The sequence below is a fragment of the Enoplosus armatus genome, chromosome 7 (assembly GCF_043641665.1).
Source record: "Enoplosus armatus isolate fEnoArm2 chromosome 7, fEnoArm2.hap1, whole genome shotgun sequence".
Classification (NCBI taxonomy): domain Eukaryota; kingdom Metazoa; phylum Chordata; class Actinopteri; order Centrarchiformes; family Enoplosidae; genus Enoplosus; species Enoplosus armatus.
Window position 1 is genome coordinate 4,239,333 of NC_092186.1, and position 22,229 is coordinate 4,261,561.

The following is a 22,229-nucleotide window of genomic DNA, read 5'->3' on the forward strand; positions in this document are numbered from 1 at the left end:
TAATACATTACAATTGTGTGATTACTTTTTTCAGTAAGGAGTAGCATAAGGGATTACAATTTGAAATTCAGTAATTACATTATACTATCACGGCATAGGTAGTACCGGTGAAATAAATTAAATGAATCGTTACTAACCTGTACAGCTGTACCAGCTTCTAACAGGCCACAGTATGCACTGAATGCCTCAATCACCAACAAGAAAGGTATGCAGGACTTACCTGAACTCCAGTGAGCTTGATTGTCTTTCCACTGTCACTCCACTCGTCCCCCTGCAGCGACGCTCGAGCTGGCCTCGTGGTTGGGCCAGCCCGCTCTGGTCCTCTTCTTAGGTCTGTAATGGTGCTCTGAGCTCGACAGAAACTAAACCAAAGTACTTCAGGGATGAAGGATATCATTCATTGTCTGTCACGCCACTTTCATGTGTTCCTATCTCTTCCCTCTGTCTCTGGCATCTGTCCTCTGACAAGCTCATATTAGATAAGACCCGCCTCCTTGAAGTTTGACAACCAATCAGAATCACAAATGACAGCCTGTTAGTAGTTACTTCAGTAATGCACTGTTACTTCAACATGGAGGGCTGATGTTAATTATGTCTCTGTGGACAGACTGGTGGACTGGAGGTTGGGGGAAGCCAGAAATTTTCCATGTAAATTTCCCAACAATGGGATCATCATAGCAAGTTTGTGTGGCTATTTCAAAATGTTTATAAAGGAGAAGATGGATTGAGAGACGGTATGAGTGAAAGATAATAAGAAACGGAGAAAGACAGAAAATGTGTGAGAAAAGAAAGTAAGCGGGACAATGGATGAGCAAAGAAGCCAGCAGGAAAGGGGAGATAAAAATGGCAGTATAACAAGAAGCACTGAAGAAGAAGCACATGAGCGAGAGGCACATGGTAGAGTGAGCTTGGTATTAGAGGTGTGATCCTGTTCAACATTCAAAGCCATCCCGCTGGGATTTTCTGAAGAGTTAATAATCAATGCCAACACATTGGGCTGGGCCAATTAACACACAGCTAGAGATCCACCATGACCTGGTAAATGGAGCGAGAGAAAGTGAGAGGGGCAGAGATTGATTTTGTTTATACGGAACTGCAACACTATCAGACTGGAGAAGAAGATGCCTACTGTGAATTGCTGATGTTATTCTTAAATAGTCTTCCTTAAATTGGGCAATCAGACAATCCAGGAAGTGGGGAAAAAATAGTGTTGTTCAGCCATGAGAATGAAGCCCTTACAGAGCATTTGTGACCTTTCCTCCATCACAGCTGAATAAAGTAAATAGGATGTGTCTGTCTTCCCTTTCAAGTCACAGAAAGGAGAGAAAAAAGGAAAGAAAGCGACTGTTTATAGTTTTGTTTTGTTTCACAATCTTTTTTACTGTGCCTCTTTGTTACAACTAACAATATCAGATAGTCCCAGACCAGATGGATTGACAATGTGCTTTTGTATTTCACATATTTCATTCTGCAGCAACATTATGCAGCAGATGGATACTGGGATTTATTTCTTTAAATTGTAATGGTTACATTAAAAGCTTAAAACAAGGCTTGAGTTGTTAAGTGGGATAAAACAGTGTAAGAACAAGACTGAACAAATGAAACCATAAAATAAGAAAAACAAAAGAAATCAAGTCAATTAGCAGAATGCACTTCAAACACACACAATACACACATTTTTCATTCAGTGCAGTTCAGAGATTTGCACTACTGCTGTGCAATTGGTACATGTGTAAGAGAAAGACTCAAATCCTTCTCATACAATTCCAATTAGCAACATCATGAGTAAAGTTACACCATGGAGCTTCCTTGTAAACAAACACATTTAGTGTTTCTCACCAAAATGCATTGTGTGTGTGTGTGTGTTTCTCCCTCATTTGTTTAGCTGTTTTTTTATTATAGACTGTATAAAAGAAGTGGATGTAACCACCTTGATGTCATTGGTTTGTGGACAACCGCTTTGAAGCCTCGAGTTTGGCGTTTTGGCCATCGCCATTGTGGTTTTTCGGAACCAGAAGTGAGCACATTTGGACAAGAGGGTGGAGCTGGGGATCTGAGGATCCGAGGACACTATGCACGCCTACCTATACTGGCAACCTGACTGCACCTGGCTCCTGGCTACGCCGTGTGAAGTAGCTGCTAACAAAGTTAGCTTGTAAATGTACTTACCGGAAAAAATGAACAGCCGACTCCCAGAGTGTCTGTTAGTGAAACCGAACGCCACTATCCCGACTGACAGGTTGCTGTGGTAGTGCAACCAGTGGATCGCCCCCTGCTGACCATTAGAAAGAATGAAGGTTTGAGGCTTTTCCGCATTGGCTTCATTTTTCAGACCAGGAGGTTGGTGCTTGGTTTTTACACCAGCCAGCAGTCCTCTTCTCCCCTGCCTTTTGAGTGCTGGCAGAGGATGAGATGCAAACAGAACTGAGACCTGCTTGGACCAATCAGCGTCCTCTGAGGAATTACTGGCAGCTATGGGAGTGATTCAGGTGTTACGACACGAGAAGCGAGTGCCTTTTATGCGCAAACTTTCCTTACAAAGATGGCAAGAATAGTCTACCGACATGCTGACTACATAGCTAGCTTCACGGACTGCCCGCTAGTTTCTGAAGCTAGACTGCGGCTTGTTGTTGTGTTGTGTTTCACATTACACGTAGTCATTTGCTCCACTGTTAATATAGAAAATATTGATGATGGCAGCTTTAAATTAAACTTCCTTTCATTGACAATTTCACTTGCAAAGATTTCAAAGTCACTGCTCTTTCTGCAGAGTGTACAAAGCACTGCAATTAACTTCTTCCTTACAACAGATTCAACTACTTTTCCTTCTTTTTCTTAGGCTCCAAGTGTGTTTTGGTGTCAAAATATCACGCAGGTGTACCACAAAACTGCAACCGTCTTTTCTCCTTTAGATGTCTGTTCCTTATGATTTGCTTGTGTGTGCATCAAAGAGACCGGAAATCTGCAAATGTCACTTGTTAGTGTGCAACAATCTCAATCCGTTCAGTGTCAGTCATTATTGGAAAAACGTCATGATGTGTCTGAGGTTTTAGGATCTAAAGTCGACAAACAACAAACACAACCTTGGCATATGAAATGGCTTTTTAGTTTTCTCCTTTAACTTCCATAAAATGCCATCCTATCCAAAAAGCAGCAATTTTACAACACTGCTTGCATGGGCTTTCTATTTTTTCTGTAAAACACCACAATAGAGACAAAGCCTCTACTGTAGACCATTTCTTTGCTATTTCCCTTCAGTTGTTATTCTACAAACAAAACACAAGCAATCAATTTTAAAATTCTCCTACCAGGTTTGTTGAGTAAGCTGGCATTCAGACAAATAGCACTGTGTACTATTAGGCAGGAATTTCAACTGAAAAGTGGCCTCATTGAAATGAATGAGGAGGTTTCGTTTGTTAACACAGTGGTCTTATCTGAACACAACCGTATCTGGGAAAACTTTGCAGAGAAAAGCCTGGAGCAGCTCTTGTAACACCATTCCATGTTCCAGGTGTGAGGGTGTTCCAGGTTTTACTCAGCAAAACTAAATCAGTAAATCGGCACTTTGTGTATATTTTCCCGGACTCTCGTCCTGTCCTGTAAACTTTGCTAATAACAAAAATAACAGTGAAAATGACAGGCATTAGCTTAAAAGTTCTACATTTTATGGATGTTGTAATCCTACCCATTGTCACTTATCCAAAAAGCACTATGGAGACCTGTGTGATGCTGTGGCCCTGATTGTGATCCATGTTTACAGGAGCTCAGGTCATATCCCTCAGTGTGGCTGTAGGTCACAGCAGGTTACACTAAGTCGGAAACCTGACCTGACATGTTTGATCTGATCTGACAAAACATCCCCGCTGGCCTCCACACTCAAACTCTCACATCTCACATCAAAACTTTCTCCAAAATTCATGAATGGAAATCAGAGTGGAAAAACACTGCTGAGAACATATTCTTCTACACCAGTGTCTTCTTCTTTTAATTGTTATTTTTCTCCTTGTGTCTATGTAAATTGGGTAACATGTGCCGGTTTAATATTCAGTAGCATTAGTTGGAATTAGTTGGGGCCTTGACTTTTCTTGTTTCAACTTTTGGCTGTCGTGCTGGCTAGTGTTGGAGCTGTTCTTGGGTTTCTAATATAGCTCAGAGGCAGAAAGCTCTAACAGTTTTTAGCAATGTAGCTTAATTGGTAGTGCACACCACCAACACCATGGTATTGGGTTTAATTCTCTGACTTCAGTGATTAAAGCAAGTCAGTAGCTGACAGGGTTGTGTGTCTTCTTCCCTTTGTAACACATGGGAAAACACCAAAGCAACACACAAGCCACTTATGCTGTACTTCACAGGTGTTGCCCCCTTGATCAGGTGCATTCTGGCTTCAGCTCTGCCGATTTTTGCTTGTCCCCTCACAGACTACTTTTAGCAATCACATGTTCATGCCGCTTAATTTATTAAGATAGACACTTTAATTGGGTTAATCATTCCGATTTTGCTGTACCCCATCCCATCCCACACGGGTGCCGTGTTCCACAAGGTTCAGTTTGACCAGGTTGGGGTTTTGATTATCTGGCTGGAAGAAAAGTTTCCCCTAGCCCAGCCAGCAGATCTTTAGACAGCAAAACTCTTCCACACCACATTCCCGAATGTCCAAGCCAAGATACAGTACAAAAGGGGTGAACAGTACCAGTCACCATTTTGGCCATATGGAAGCTGCGCCCCTGTGTGTCCTTTAGGTCCTCTGCACTTTGGTTCCCGTGCTGGGGATTGGACCACATATATCACAAACACTGCAGTTTCCCACTACTACTGTCTACTGTTTCCTGCTCTGATCGCCTGACTCCAAATCCAATCATGCTTGGACATGATGCAGGGCTTTTCCCCTGAAACTGTAAAAAGCCCAGTTGAGAGTGGCATTGGTGAAATGCTACAAAAGTTACACATAGTAAGCCTGGTTCCATGAGTACAAATAGAGCTTTCTAATCTTGTCACTCACCCACCCCTCAAGACACCAATTTGAGTTTGTTTGACGTTTAAGAGGTTCATCCTGAATAGCTGAGTTAGTTAGTGCAATGCTTCAAATTTGTTATGTGGCCATGCCCTGAGCTCAATAGAGGTCTCTGCCCTCAGACTTAGAACTAGGGTTACAACACATATCTCTCCAAATTATTACAGAAATAGGTCTAATACCCAGAGAGTATGATGTCACAGGACATAGGGCATGGGTCCCCCATGCTTTAACGTGTATGATGTGGGCAAGTTCTATTCTATTTCAGTTTCATTTCATAAACATGTTTTCCCCCACTGCCCAACTCTGCTTTATCTGCATTCTGCCTCTTTTTCAGATTTTATCAGTCTCCAAGTTATAGGTGTGAACCTATTTCTTGATACCGTAACACTTTAACTTGTAAGTTTGTGTCAATTTGAAACAGCGCTATATCGTACTGTTTTAAATCCTCCCTATTTCACGCTAGAGGGAACAGTCAGTTGCAAAGGCATTCACAGTTCATTCAACAACCTGCAGGAAAAACTGAGGAGTTATAAGTTAAAACTCTTATAATGGCAAGATCACCTGAACTTCTTTTCCAGTTAGGCAATCTTTTTTCATGAACTGCAAACCTTTCTGCTCCCCCTGTGAGTTTGTTTCATTCATACTTGTCGGTGTTTACATTGTTTACACTGCAGGCCAATGGGCAGGAGGCACAGTTTGTGTTCTCCGACCACATACTGTGTGTTGAGCGGACAAACCCTGACTCCTTAGTTAATGTCCTAAGGACCTGAAGAGTCAAAGTACAGGTTTAGCAAGGCAGTGAGAGTAGCTAAATGAAAGAACCTCCATCATCATCCCCATCCCCCAAAAACCGAGGACAATATTATAATGAAGATCTGTGTGAAGGTCTGTAAAGGATGTAGTAAATATGGCCCTCCACTTCGACTCCTCAGGAGCCTATGCCTGTTCGTGGACCTCAGCTCCCCCTTCAATACTATCATCCCGGCTCTGCTACAATACAAGCTCTCCCAGCTGAATGTGCTTCGCTCCATCTGCAGATGGATCACAGATATCAGTCCTTCAAGCTTCTGAAGTTTGCGGACGACACCAACCTCATTGGGCTCATCTCTGTTGCGGATGAGTCCACCTACAGGTGGGAGATTGACAGTCTGGTGACCTAATTTGAACACAACAACTTGGAGCTCAAAAGAAACTGAAAATGGTAGTGGATTTCAGGAAATGAACATCAGCTCCCTCACCAAGAAAACACAGCAGAGGATGTACGTCTTGCTATCTTGCATTGAATCCCTCCTCCATCACCATCTGGTACGCTGCTGCCATTGCCAAGGACAAGGGCAGACTGCAGTGTATCACTTGCTCTACCGAGAGGGTGATTGGCAATCTGCCATCCCTCTAAGACCTGTACACCTCCAAGACCGTGAGGCGAGCAGAAAAGATTGTGGTTGGCCCGTCCCACCCTGGAAAAACTCTTTGAGTCACTCCCCTCTGACAGGAGGCTGTGGTCCATCAGTACCAAAACCTCACGCCCCAAGAACAGTTTCTTCCAGACTGCCGCTGGCTTTTAGGACTGCAGATGTTCTTCTTCTTACTTAAACCCAGTATAAATAAAGCTGTACATCTCTTTCATTTCTAAAAACAGTTATAATGTACATATTCTACATAATCTTTTCATATTGTATTGTCAATTTTCTATTTATGCTATTAACAGTATTTGTTTTTTTTTCTCTTTCTCTTACTATGTTTATTGTTATGCACCAAAACACCAAGCAAATTCCTTGTATGTGAAAACCTACTTGGCAATAAACCAATAAACACTGCGCCACCGTGACGCCCAAAGTACTCTGAATAGTCACGTCCCGTACGTCTGTGTAACAGGGATGTATGTGCTACCACCATGGTCATATCTGCTCCCAAAAATCAAATGTGGACATTTCCTAACATCAAAATGCAAAGTGAAATGATAAAATCGTCCCTTTGAAGTTTGACATTCACATTGCAGTTCTGTTTAGCTTGGTTATTTCAACAAAGATAAATCAAAGCACTGAAAATGGCAATATCCCAATAAACACATGTTTTGATCCAAAGGATTAAGTGATTGATAAGAAATGGACTGCTTTGGCAAACAAGGGACTCTTAGAGAGATACCAGTCCCATATCTTTCAAGCTGGAATCAATGAAGTCCTAGATAAAACTAAACTCTAAATGTGGTGCCAGCATGTCAAACTTTCATCTTGTTACCATTAATGTCCCAGTTATTTGTATCATAGCCTCCCAATACTGAGAAAGTTAAAGGCTTTTAGGACTGCAGATATTCTTCTTCTTACTTAAACCCAGTATAAATGGCTTTAAATTGATAAATTGATTCATAACATATTTCAATAGATCTCTTGAAGAATCTCTTTCTGTCATTTATATATGACTGAAGTATGTACAGATGCCTCACATAGAATACCTAATTCTCCCTCTGTCTGTTGGTCCTGTACTGTGAAGCCATGTGTTTCAATGCAAACCAGTATTACTGCCATGTTTTTGTTGCTATAAATAAAGCACTGGCATTTGCACTTGCAGACTTTATGCAGCTGAGCAGCCACATGCCCATTGTACCACATGAAATCATAAAGATCATTCATGCACATATACAGTAGATGTAGCAGTTAACTTTTATGAGAACTGGTCTTTGATTTGCATATCAACAGCATGAATGGTTGTGATTTTCTTCTTAAGTCAGTAAAGACTAATTTTTGCACATTCATTTGACAAAAGACAAGAGACTGTTAAATTCATTCAGTGAAATTCCCTTTAAGCTGTCACACCACTTAAAGTCATAATGAAAAGGAAATAGTTTTCTTGAAGAAGCAATAGGATTCACTGTCTTTTTGTGTCTTCATGCCCGTTATGTCGAGTGCCTATTTTCAAATAGTCCCTTTGTGTTTCAACCAATCATTGCATTACCAAATCTAGACCCTGACAACATTCTATTTCATTGTGACTTTACAGCTGCCCTAATCCTTATTTTTAAATTTACAGTGGATCAAATCACTGTGCAATATGAAAGGGGTCACCCGGATGATGATCCCACAGATAACTGTCACCAACTCTGCAACTTTCCTCAACTCTATAGAGCATTTTAGCATCTTTCAGCTTGTTGTTTTGGTTTTCTCACCACTCTCATCAACCTGGTTTCCAGCTGCAGCAGGCAGCTGTTGTCAGCAAAAAGTTCTGACAAATCAATCAACTGCCTGCCCATCACCAAAAAGCAGACATTTTTCTCAAGAATTGTCAGAAACTAAAACAGAGCTCGGAGAAGATTGAATGTTGGACTTCCATTCATTAGGTGGTCAGAAAAACGGCTAATAAATTATCATACCATTATCTATACCTTATCCTTCGAGGGTCACGGGGGGCTGGAGCCGATCCCGGCTGACATGGGCCGAAGTACACCCTGGACAGGTTGGCAGTCAATCACAGGGCTGACACACAGAGACAAATAACCATTCACGCTCGCAGTCACACCTTCAGACAATTTTGAGTCACCATGTCTTTGGACTGCGGGAGGAAGTCGGAGCACCTGGAGAAAACCCATGACGAAACCACGTTCAGGATCAGGACTGATCCATGTTTTCATGTGACCAAGCGGGAATGTCCTGAGAAGAAAATCCAGGAGCAGTGAGGTACAGAAACTCATGATGGGGCTTTTTGCACAGTTGCACCTTTGTTTTGAATGATGGAAGAATGTAAAGATCTTCTGAATGCCTTCAGTGCCGTGCATGAATTTGTTTGGATTGGTTGTGCAGCCATAATTTGATTCCTTGCAATAGCTCTCTGCTAAACATTTTCCTCATTGTGGCTTCTGCAAGACTACAGTGAGGTGCCAAATATCACATTCCCAAGTCTCTCTTTCTCTTCGCATACCTCTCATGTTACAGCATGCATTATATGTCAACTTGAAATTTAGTGCCACAAACTGACAATAATAATGTGGTTTTCTTTGAGAGTGGGAGTGTTAATATTATTTTGCATTGCATAAATCATACATTTCCCGCATTACTCATTCTACATGTGAACCTGTTTGTGAGCTTCTTTTCCAAGTCTGAGTGGCTTTGATTTGATCACGATATGTGCTACAAAGTTAGACCTCCCAGCAGTCTTCCATCCCTATGAAAATCTTTGCCTTAATGAATGTATGCTGTGTGTGTGGGAGACAGGTTGTGTTTCTTATTTCTTTATTCAAATAGTGCACTCCTTAGTATATGGTCCTCAATATGTGGATTCAACCTGATTATGTAATTTTGAATCAATAAGTAGGTAGGCAGTTTCAATAGGTATGTTTCCATCCACCAGTTTTTATGCACATAAAGGCAGCTGGATGGAAAATCAAAAATTTGGCAAAAAAACTCATTCCCAACATGGGAAAACATTCAACAACTGAAAGTCTGTTCAGTTTCATTTTCGGCAAAAAGCCAACATTGTGTCCTGCAGCCACCATGTGTTCTATGCAAGTGTCCTTGAATGTGACACTAAACCCCCTCAGGTGGTGTCAGCATTTATGGGGAAACCTGCCGTATGCTATTGTTATACCCAGGACAGGTACTATCTACTGTATATGTGTAAGTACACAGATTGTGCCTCAAAGGCAGGCTTAGCAGATAAGACAGGTATTATTAAAAGAGTACTTATTGGGGAGGTAAGCTTGTTGGTGGTACATTCATATCAATATGTCTCTTAACAAAAAGCTGGCCTCATCCACTGGGTTCATTATTTAACCTTGATCAAGCTTAATGATGGTATCTTACTGTGTGACCACCTTTAATTTTGTAGTTTGTCAGCATTACTTTAGTTTGTAGTAAAGTAATTGTCCTGCAAACGGGAGGGTGAACAGGTAATACAAGAAAAGGTAGGAATGAAATGAAATAGGGAAATTGCTCGCCTTTTCTTTCTTTCAAGGTGCACACAGAGTAATCATACGATGAGGTGCAGCTGAGGAGGCAGGCAGCAGCTCATAGGGCTAATGAGGCAATGAGTAACAGGTGTGCAAAGCAGGTGTAGTGAGGATGAAGAGGAAGAATGTACAGGTGAGGAATGGATATATCTGGTAAATACACAAAAATATTCTAGTTGTGTCTTAATTCAGGGACAGGATCCTTTGTAGTCCCAATTTTTAGACATGTGTCCTGTCAGACCAACAAGGCCTTGTCCTTCAAACGTGGCTGAGAAATGCAGCTTTCGTTGCCTGAATTTGAAGGTGCGGCTCATAATCCACAGACATCAATCAATTGTGTGACGGTCAATTTTTTTAATGGAGTTCTCCGGCAATCCATGTCAGCGCATAGAGTTGGGACATTATATTTCTCTGGTATTTAGTTGTAGTGGTCACCAGTCACTGTTAAAAAGTGTGCGTCACATGTAACGCAATTGGACAAGCCAATGAAGAGTGTATTGGGTTAGTATGCTATCAATTATGGCAACTATAGAAAATAGAAGACATATGGATACATTTACCAATAACTTGTCACAACTTTTACTGTAAACTCATCATCATCAATCATGAAACAGCTGAATGTGTTTTTTAAGTTGACGGGGGCTGCTTGAACATATTCATCGGTCCATTCTTTTAGCACCTCCACATTTGAATACACGAGTAAATCATAATGGGTTGACTGTATAATTCTCTGGTGGTATGGTGAATGCCCTGTAGACAGTCTCATTCGGGCGGGAGGTACATGTTTTGTGTTTCCAAGGCCTCTGAAATGGGACTTAGTAAAAAGAGACTCCATGCCATGGTATGGACATGTGTGTCTTGATATATTATCTCGATCTTGACATTAGATCATGGCCCCTTTGCATTTGCACCTTTTACACCATTTTCTGCCCACATTGTGGCACAAGAAGATGCAGAGTTGGGTGACCTTTCAACTTGTGGCCAAACTGCAGAGATTGCATTTACCCCTGGCTGAGGACGTGGTCTGGCCAGTCCCATTGCAGTGTGTTTTGCATTCATTTACAGTTTGAGAGATGGCATGGATGTGCCTTTGGCAGTATCAATCTTGCAGGTGTTAGGTGTTTTTTTTACCAAATCTGAGCAAGATTCAAGCAATGAGTATGACTATTTTATTTTGTTGATACTCTCTGAATCTAAGGGATTCATTCTGTATAGACCTTTTAACAGACATTCTGACATGCCATAGCTGGGAAAGCATCAATACAACTGTTGAGCATTTTGGTTAATTTGAATGGTTTACAGGAAAACCTAAATAGGACACAGACATTGTTAATTTATCAAACACTTTCCTGCTATGACAATTCAAAACATCTGATTTCAAATGGGTCCAATAATTTAGGTATAATTATTTAACTTGATGACATGTGTTCTTGACATACAGCTGTTTGGGGCACTCTGAGTTCAGTGAATTGCATTTCCCCACAGAAATGGGATTCAGGAAAGGCAAATGGTGGGGTTAAATTCAGTAATTACGCGAGGCCCCAACATAATTATGAGACTTGTACAAACCAGGATCAGGATGGCTGTAAGGGGCTAACACTGCACTGCTTTTCTTTCTTTTCCAAATGTACCTTTGTCTCATCTCCTGACTGCCCTTATCACCAGGACTCAGAGAGCAAAATGTGATATTTTGTTCAGGGGTGTTGAAGGTTAATTGTACAGTGTATGTGCTGTGTGTGTGTGTGTGTGTGTGTGTGTGTTTGCGCATTGTTATTCAACAGTGTAGCTGGGCACAGCAACACTGGACCTTGTTTTATACTGAGTGAGAAGAAGTTGCTTAACTGTTGCTTTATTCAAAGTCAGTCTGTCTCTGAACTCTGGCTTCATTTATCACTGTTGTGTTGGACTCGTGGCTGCGCTATCCTCAACAACACACACACATAAAGAAAAAACAAAAGACAAACAATCTTTCACACCAGAGAAAAACTGTTGTATTGTTGTTGGTAAGAAAACCACCACACAGATGCTGAGCCCTCATTTGACAGTGGCCATTTAGAGAAAGACTGAGTGTGGGATTGTGTGTGTTTATGTGAAGGGATGTAGTGTTTTTAAAGGTGCTATGCAATGATACTTAGCCTCTGCTATCATTACAAGAGTCATCCATAGGAACAAAGCAATTTGTTCGCCAATAAACTGAAACAGAAAATAACCATGCACATAGAACCTGGACATTATCAGGCTTATTTTTCTCCAGTGTTACACAAGACATTATACAGATACAGGCTGAGTAGTTACTTCCCCAAGCAAACTGAACATGTGTAAAATCAATGGAGTAATCTGCTGTGGAGTAACTACACCTAGACTGATTAATATAAAAAAAAAATCAGCTCAGGTTCACCTCACTCATCCCGGTGGTACAAAGTCTAGGGAAAGATAAATCTTAACCACTGGACTGGAGTTTTGAATGAAGATGTTTCTCACTGTCTCACTGAGGTGACCCCACCCACCACTAGGACATACATGAAGATAGACAGTCCTCGTTCTCAATTACGTCCTCATCAGAACATGGTGGACGGGTGGGTGGTTTGCGAAAGCTGGGGGACTGATGTTAATGCAGCATTGTAAACAGCAGACAAATGGTGCCTCAGCACTCTGTTCGTGGAAGGATTTTCTACTTTGACATGAGTCTCTTAAGCCTTTCTTACGTGTTAAAACACTAGAGAAGATTTTAAGCTCTGAGCAAGTTGTTGATAATGCACACTAGAGGTCAACCTCTGTAGCAAAGGCCTGGATATAACCTGTGGTCCTCAACATGACTCAGTTGCAGTGTAGTTACAGCCAGTTTAACTGTTAAATCTGTTTAATGCATTTATTGTTAACGGCACAGATTGGTGTGGGTGACACATGAAGATGCACAGTGAAGCCAGTGAAGTGGTACTGCCATTTTATTCTTTTGTCTCTTAGGCTCAGGTGGCTGCCATTGCTTTTAACTACCTAGTTATATTGCTTTTGTTTCCAAACAGAAGACAGAAATTGTAATTTTTTTCATTAACTGAATATAAGTTGAATCTCTACTTTTCATTAACTGAATATAAGTTGAATCTCTACTGCGTTATATACGTCCGACTAGTAATTCTTACATTTATTTACATGGATGTGCAACAGATTACTATAATTGTAGTTTGGTGTAGATCCCGAGCAACGCTGCATCAGAATCAACTCTTTGTCCTCACACTCTCAGATGATCTACCTTTCTAATTCCTCCCTTCTGAGTTATACTATATAGCACTGCATAAAACAGCCAGGGATGTGTTGAATCTTCTTTACTGGCAGCCCCAATCATCACTTAGATTCCACCTTAACACCAGCCCTGGCACCTGAATAAAGATTTCCTATCATGAAGCCCGAGCAGAGGCGCCACGCTCTTAAAATGTGACAAATGCAAATGGGACAAGAAAAATCAAATGTGACTAACGTGTATGGAAAAAGAGAAAATCAATTGTCTCCTGAACAAATGGATGAGCTATTAAAATGATTGTGTGCTATAGGAATATATTATCCTCAGCAGCTGCCAGCAGAGGCAACAGCGACTCATATTCCAAGTCTGCTTGGCCCAAGAAAGCACACAGAGCTCCCACTAAGGCAATTATATCCACACTCTGCATGAGCAGAACATGTGATCCATCAGCCTGTTCTCATTGTAATAGCTCTCGCACTTTATCATTATAACAAGCATAAAACATGTAATAAAAGAACAATAAAAAGAGAGAAATAAGTAGATTCTTTTAAGTGGATTTGCAGACCATAAATGCATACTTTGCCAAAGTTAATTTGTCGGTTTGTCTTTCAAAGGAAATTGTGCTAAAAATGATGCTAAAGACTTGGCTTTGAAGCAACATCACCATTTCCCAACTTTAATAATAAATAAAAGCTTTTGACTTGCAAGCTTGGGACCAGACTTTGAACTGTTGTTTCAAATCACGATGAAGAGACGTTTCTTTTCCTCACCCCATTTGTCAGTGATATTGAGAATAAAGAACGATTATTATTATAATTAAAGCTTAGATGCCAAAGAGTCAAGATGTGAAACACTTTTAAAAAAGGCTTTTATGAAACAATTGCAGCTGGCTGAAGTTTGGATAAACATTTTTTCTTCGTCCTCTGTGGGGTAGAGAGGCTTCAGAGAAGAGGATTCAATCCACTCATCAGATAAAGACAGTCGTGGGGCTTCAAATGCAGCTTGTTAACACTTCAAAACAATCAGAGCATCTCTGCAGGCATGGGAAATGTTACGCAGCATGGAAATAACACAGACATAATTACTGAAGTTTCTGAATAGCTTTTTGGAAAAATGTCCCCCCAAAATAAATACAGATGATGAACATGATATCCATGCTCATCCTATTAGTGGGAAGAAAATGTCAAGAAGGAGAGCGATCTTCTTTAAAACAGGATACATCTCCACATGATATTGATGGGACGGTAACCTTCTGAAATGACAGGTTTATTGGAGTCTAAAAACGTGGATCCATTAAAGTTTTAATGAACTACATCACAAAATGGCACTGTGGCCCACTGTGCTGAGTGACCAGTGTCCTTCAGAAGAATTGAGGCGTCATACATTCTCCCTGTTTGTCCTGATAAATTCATGTGTCAGGTTTGGACACTGGTGGGAAATCTCAGCACAAGAAGTAATCAAACAACAAATAAGAGGGGAAAAGAAACCATGCAGCCGTACGGCACAGAGTGAGCTCTAGTCAGAGTGACACTCAACATTTAAAGTTAGATGCGTTAAGTTTTTGTTTCACCCTTGCAAATTCAAAAGCACGAGAGCAAATGCATAAAGAATGGGTTAAACAGCGCCTTTGCCTGCTCTAACCTAAACTGCAACATTAGCTCCATCCTCCTCTCTATTGGATTTTTGGACTTTACCCAAGATGACTTTGCCAAATTTATTGGTTTGCCCTCATCCTCAAGTCCCTTTCTCATGTAGAAGTGAAAGATGTTCTTTAAAAAAAAAGGTGGGGGGGTCTGCTTATCAACTATGTAATTTGCAGTGACAGTGCAGGTTCAGAGTCTTGCTCAAGGACTGCCAACATGGGATGTTTAAGTAAACCCAAATGCCAAATATACTGTAAAAGCTATGCATAAAAGGAATGGAAGAGTAATTTAGGCTTAGAGGGGCTTCAATTACTCGCTGTTGAGAATTTTAACTCTGGGTTTTCATTGAGATATAAAAAAACTTCAACAATATAAGCTCATGTGCTGCAGCACCCTGCTTCAAATTCATAGTACCATACAATCCCGTTGGGAGCTGTCCAGTCTGTCACAGTCTTATACTGCTGATCACTGGGCACCTCCAATGGAGCAGCTGGGGGTTAAGGGTCAAGAAGAGCACCTGAACTGCCACCACCTGGCTGCTGAGGGGTGGGAGTGATTCATTTACCTTCCCCATGGATCAGAGAATATTGCTCTTATTTAGATTCCAAGGGTCTAATTTTTCAAGAGCCCATGATATTAATTTGAACAAACATAACAGGTAAGTGACGGGATTAATCAGAACTAGTTCTTAGAAAGCGTCCAAAGCGTTTATAGCTGCTCCGAACGGCCAAAATCGAAGGCGGAGTGAAGAGCCGGCCATCGTAGAGATGGGGGAGACGCGGTATTGTTTAAATATTGGAATAACAACGCATATTTTCAGACAGTCTTTCCAGGAAGGCACTGGTAGTGTTGCACTTGGCTGTTCACATATAAACAGACACACATAGTTGTGTCAGGAATGACAAAAGAGAGCTAGAGAAAGAAATCCAAACCCTGGCTCCTTTCTCTCCTCCCCACACCTGGCAAATGGAAATGGTTGGACACAGCCCCACCTGATCCAGCGTTGGAAAGATGTGGGGGGTGGGGGTTTCCAAAGCTATCTGACCATCTGACAAGTACTTCTGGTGGAGTTAAGACGCCCCTTAAGATATACATAATACATCATCATTTACCTGCATAGCTCCCCCAACTTCAACCTTAGCACAGGTTTAATCAGCTAGAATAGAAAACACCTGTGCAGGAGGCCAGCACCTTAAAATGTTAGCAGTTGCCTGTTAATGCACCCAGTGAACAGGGAGACATGGTTGTGTTTCATGGCCACCTGATGAAAGTAAGGCAAATATTCACTATTCCTTTAGCTTTTTTTTCTGGTCTCCACTGACCTCTGTGGCCATCGGCTGTGAAGTTGAATGTACGCTCCACAATGTTCAGCCAACTTCATCTGTCTGCTGTTTGGTGCTGTGCAGGCAGCATGTTTGCTGAAATGAATTGCCGCCTGCTGGAAATGAGGTTGATGAGAGCCGTGAGACCGAACCAAAACAGTACGTTATACACCAACGTAAAACGGAAAGAATGAGCTGAAATACGCTCAGTAGTTTATGATTATCTGTCTTTACGAGCAGCTTCATATTACAGACAGTCACATTGTTCATATGAAAATATTGATTCATGCTTTAAGCATGAAAGGAGTTTTTCTGTTTTCTACTTTCTTGTATTTTTAATGTAGTTTGTTTTTCTTATTTTACATTATTACGTTGTTATATTACTACTTTTACGTGACTAAAAGATCTGAATACCACCACTTTTGTAGAGACATACAAATAAACTGAGCAGGGGACGGGGTGGTAAGTCTTCTCATAACATCAGGTTTACATGTTCATCAAAAAAAGACAGAGACATAAAGACGCACATAAACACACCGCTGTGTAGATGGACACACACACACACACGCAAACAGAGACACACTCAAAGTCACTTGAGACATGAGGTGTCGCCAGAATCGGGCATGTGTCCCAAGCCACAGGGAGTCCTTCCAACAGCTTGGCTTATAGATGAAGGTCTCTGGAAGCACACACATACGGAAATGCACACACTCTCACACACACATGAAAACACAGCAGCACACACACACCGCCTCCTGCTGCTGCTCCTGGCGAGCTATGAGACGTGGCCTGCTGACTAGAGAATAGCAGAATTGTGTGTTTGGGCCATCTGTTGCTGAGACTGATATAGATATCACACACACACACACACACACATTCACAATAGACACAGAAACAAATGCTGCAGGCATACACAACTTTGCCCAAGCACTTCCAGATAGAAACATAAAAAAAAGAATAAGGTGATTGTTATCCATTTATACCTCGGGCTGTCACAGTCATGACGTTTCAGTTGACGATTGTCTTACAAATAATTGCGAATAACGATTTAATTGTCTTTTTCTGCTCAGCGGTGCGGTTGTTTGGCTTTGAAACTAGGTCTAAATCCAGGTTGTTCGTTTCAATGGCTGCTCATAGAAATGATGCTGTTGTTGGCAAAGGAGTGTCAATTCATCTTCAAATAGTTTGCGCATGTCCTGAAATAGTGTTGCACCTCTCGCTCTGCTGCACAGGTTCCTGCTGATTTATTTAGCCTGTTCTAAAACTGTTGTGTAGGCCCAACGAAGGTAACGAAAAAGTGGTTCAAGACGGTTAATTCATGTGGAAGGAATGCTTGATTTTAAAAAGCATATTAACTTTAAAAGTTAATGTGCAACAGGGGAACACAAAGCCTTGTTTCCATCCAAGCATTTTAATGCAAATGATCTAATTAGAAAAGGTGAATGGAAGCCACAGAATTCGACAAACCCCCCATAATAAGGTTTCATACTCGCTCAAGGTGTTTTTTTTTCCTTTTGTCCATAAAGAGTTTACGTAACTAATAGGCGATGGAAACGCGTTTGTTGAATAAATAATGACGCAGTGAATGTTACATCACAGATCAGCTGTTTGGTCCGATTACATTGCACAACAACTCTAAACTGTGTTTAAACATACTGAAAGTAACCACAGAACTGTAAATGGTCTCTGGCTTAACTTTGACCAGAGCTGTCAAACGCACTGCTGTATCTGTGGGGGAGACTCTCGGCTATAAATCAAGGGACCCATTATTGGCAACTCTCTGTCATCATCTTTCCTCACAAAGCAAGAGACATGATCTCATATGAGCTGAAACAAAAGAACCTGCGCAGCGCTGAAGTCACCTTTCAGTCACAGTTTCCCTGTCGTAATTACAACTGGATGTTGACGTGAATGCTGTTTGATAGTCACAGAAGTGTGCGCCACTACTTTGAATTAAATCCAGTATCAACCCGACTACAGTTAATTCTGCTAATTTTGTTGTGTAGGCCTACCTAAGCTAACAAAAAAGCGATAGTTAAAACTGTTAATTAATTCAGCTAATTTGATAGGAGCTATATCATACCATGAGTACAGAGCTGGAGTCAGCCTAGCTTAGCATAGACAGAGGGCAGGGGGAACTTTTCAACTAAACTGGGGGTCAGGCCCCTTGGGGGGGCATAGAGCCACTGCATGGGGGACATGGGTGACCAGGGGAAAAATATGGAGTGGAACTAAGTTCGGGATCAGGATGATTTATGTAGGGAAATAGAAAAAAAAAGAGGGGGAGAGGGCTTCTGAAGAGGGGCTTGACAGAAAAAGAACCACTGCCCTAAAAGCACAAGTTGTCTTTTGTTTTTACATTTCTGTCTTTTGTTTGGGTTTAGCAAATAAGACACAGTGTGTAAATAAGTCAACATTAGAGGTGTTGGTATTTTTTCACTTTGGACAGAGCCAGGGTAGCTGTTGTTACTTCTAGTCTGTAGCTCTAAACTAGGTTAACCGCATTCTGACTCCAGCTCAGTACATAACACACTATGAAAGTGTATTTTCAAAATGATCTAACTATTTCTTTAAAATAAAATCATGAAAAGGAATCCAGCCACAGAGAACAAAGACAGAACATGCATAAATGGCATTGGAAAATGAAAGGAATGCAAATACTAAGACTTTTCATGACTTTGTCCCTCCATCAATGTTAAAAATTAACTCATACATCTGAAAAATAAAACACCTACTCTGCTATTTCTTTCTTTTATGGCCCCATTAATGGGAAATGGTGACATTTTGAAGGATACAATTGTGTTTTTTATTGTTCAGTGCTGGATGGTGTATTTGTTCTTTGCCAAAAAGCTGAAATACCAGCCAGTCTATTCCCGAAACATCTTTATTGCTGAACCTTCTGAGTCCAGCCCTCTCAGAGTCAGAACAATAAAGAGAGTAAACACCAGGAACCAAACAAACCAGCAGAGGAGACTCAAATAAGGCCTGGATCAAATTTTATTGACATGTCTTTCATGCAATTAGGAAAACGGAAATGACAGAGATTGACAGACTCCTGTGAGGAGTTGAGTGTGTGTGAGAAAGAAAAAAAGACTAATGCTTAACACTCACCAAGCTCGAGCCAAACTGCAAGTGAAAAAAGAAAGAAAAGCTATTTTCACTGATATGAAGACCAATTAGCAGAAGCATTGCCATTATCATCCTCAATTTTTGAAGTGCCAAATGGATTTTTTCCACATTTCAGTGTTTTATTAACAATCTTTTATTAACATTTTCCATAAAAAAAAATTATTTGAGTATGTCATTTTGTGGTCTTTCATTAAAAAGTCTTGAGATGTAAATTGTGATGTCATGGTTATGAACTTCATCGTATCTGTAAAATATAATGGGGCAGAAAATCACAATCTTGCCTCCTGTGGTGGGAGTTTTACTTGGCTCCAATACACTATAAACAGGAAGGGTTTAGACGTGGGTCCTGTTTACTGACGCACCTATGGCATTTACTTTATGCAACATCATTAAATGTATAACAGGAGGTCACAAGAACCACTGAAGGTTTTCCCACGATTCCCATAAAATAATGACCCCTTTCCCCTACAATCAAGTTCAATTATAAACACACATTTTAAAAATGACATTTTCTCAATCCCACAAAAACACACTATTCTCCGCCAAAGATTGAACAGTTTTGGTTATTTAACAAACACACTAACACCTGTCACATACTTTTGTGCACTACGAAGGATTTGGCAACTTTTGAATGAGAGTTTAGTGACAGTTGGTGGTTTGTTTGGTCACTGTCAGTCAAATCTGATGAAACCTCACCCACACAGCCCTGATGAAGCAGATTATGAGCTTAATGATAATAATAACAACCGCTTTCTTTCTTTTTTCTTCTTTTTTTACTTTGATTGTTTCGCACCTAGATTATTTTAATGTAATTGAAAAATACTTTGAAGCCAGGTTTTCAAGGGCTTCATCTCTGCATGAGGCCAGCGGCTCCTTACGGCATTAGCCACTACTTGCATAACACACCCAAAACTGTGACCGAGCTGTTGGCAGTCGAGTTGCATTGTGGGTAAGGCAGGCGGCAGGTTTGGAAGAAGAAGAATGTGTGGTATAAAAAAGAGTCCGACAATTTTACAGAGGTACAGTGCTGAATAGGTGGAGTATTGTTTTAAATATAAATGGTGTTTATTCTTATTTTCTGATGTTATTTTTTCCATATAAAATAGGTTATGTGGTAATATCTATGAGGTGGAAAAAACACAACCACAAAGACCCCCGCACAGTAGTAATCCCAGGTTTCCACAAGTTTTCTCAGGAAAAATTTTGGTGAAGATTTCCAGGAAATATTAGAATCTCAGTTCCTTGTATTCAACCCGAGTAACAAGTTAAGAAAGTGTAAACACCTGTTGATTTTTCTCTTTGTCTCCTGCTTCCAGGTCTTTCTCGAGCCTATCAGATGACAGCGAGGAAGCCAGAGCCAGGTACCTCTACAGTCAGTGGGTGGGACTTGGTCTGACTGATGTCCATCTGTCCAATCACACAGTTCTGCTCAGCCTGCCTGGTTCCACGCCCAACACCATCACTGACAGGTCTAGTCACCAGTGTTTCCTGCCAAACGGGATCCCCTGCGACCAGCGTGGATCCAACGACCTGCCGAAGCAGCAGTTCTCCTACGCAGCCTACTCTGCTGTTGGAAGTCTGCAGGTACTGTACCACCGCCCTGTATTGACATTTCCTAAACCAAAGGTTGCTTTACCCTCCTGGCTGCTGAACTCTTCTCTCTCTCTCCACCTCGTCACATTCATATTGTCAGATTGTTGAGGTCCCCAGCCTCTGGCCGCTGAGGGGTCATCAGTAAAGGTCATAGCCATGGGTTGTGGATTTACATGTTACAGCTTGGCCGACCACAGTTCAGGGTCCAAAGGTGTCTCAGTGCTGTTATTTTCAGCAAGTCAGGCAAGGAAAAAGATGATATTTATATTTGTATTTTCCACTAAAATGTTGAACTGAAAGAAAAGAGTCTTTCAAAGTCTTTGTCTGCAACTTTAAACGCCAATTTTCTAATGTGCTAAATAGCAGTTGATTCAAAGTTGTCGTGACTTATTATAATAGCACGTTAAGGCATTATACACAGCAGATGTGAACACATACTGTATATGCATAGCTCCTTTCATACTTCATCTGATCCACAGAAATAAAACCACGCACTGCTGCATTTCTTCTCTTCAGCGTTTCACTTACAGTCGGACTCATTACTTCAGCATAGTTGAAACTGAATAATAATGACATGATTTCCTTTTATCAAATAACAGCGACATAAGCTTTCAAAGCTACTTGAGATTGTTGAAACCTGAAGACTTGAGACACCACGCATACAACACACTACAACTACAACTGCGTAGACTACGATGAGAGTCATGTAGGAAACATGTATTTTTTAATGTTCCTGCACCAAAACAGAGCGGGACATCCTTTAAACGCAGTTTGCCTCATGAATTTCTGCTGCAAGTTGTGTAGAAAAGGAAAAAGAAATGAAAAATGCTTCATGCTGAAACTTTACAGAGACGGCTGAAGGTGATTGAACTAAGTAAGAGCAGTTGAGCTGTGGCTCTGCACTGAAACCTGATGAAGAGGAATATAGATAAATACCCTCTCCCTGGTCACATGATGCATTATATTGCCATCTGCTTGCTTTCTGACTTTGTTCTGTCAATATATTTGATTGATTTCTAAAGTTTTTACTCCATAGAAGTAAAAGATACAAAAGATGTATATTTGACTTCAATTCACCCAGATACAAAGAAGCACTGTTTATCAAACATGTTGACAAGTTAACATCCCCATTCCCATCCCTCCCACCCAGCCCACCCACCCACCCATAGGGTTACTGGTCACAGAATACATTTAGGTGACGGAGGGACAAATAGAATAAGATATTAAAAAATTGTATTAATTACTCAAACAAAAAGAAAGAGGAAAATAAAATAATAGAAAATATAACAATAAAAGAATAATAATAAAAAAGGGGAGTGGAGGTGAGGGGGGAGATACCCACTAATATAAT

The 22,229-nt window shown here is 40.8% G+C and overlaps 1 protein-coding gene across 1 annotated transcript in view; it reads left to right on the forward strand.

Moving 5' to 3' along the window:
• The window catches only part of LOC139288060 (inactive N-acetylated-alpha-linked acidic dipeptidase-like protein 2), a 395,466-nt gene that overhangs the window by 196,570 nt on the left and 176,667 nt on the right, over window positions 1-22,229 (forward strand). Inside the window, 1 exon segment of the mRNA XM_070909308.1 lies at window positions 20,602-20,869. Coding sequence (XP_070765409.1) covers window positions 20,602-20,869 — 268 coding nt within the window.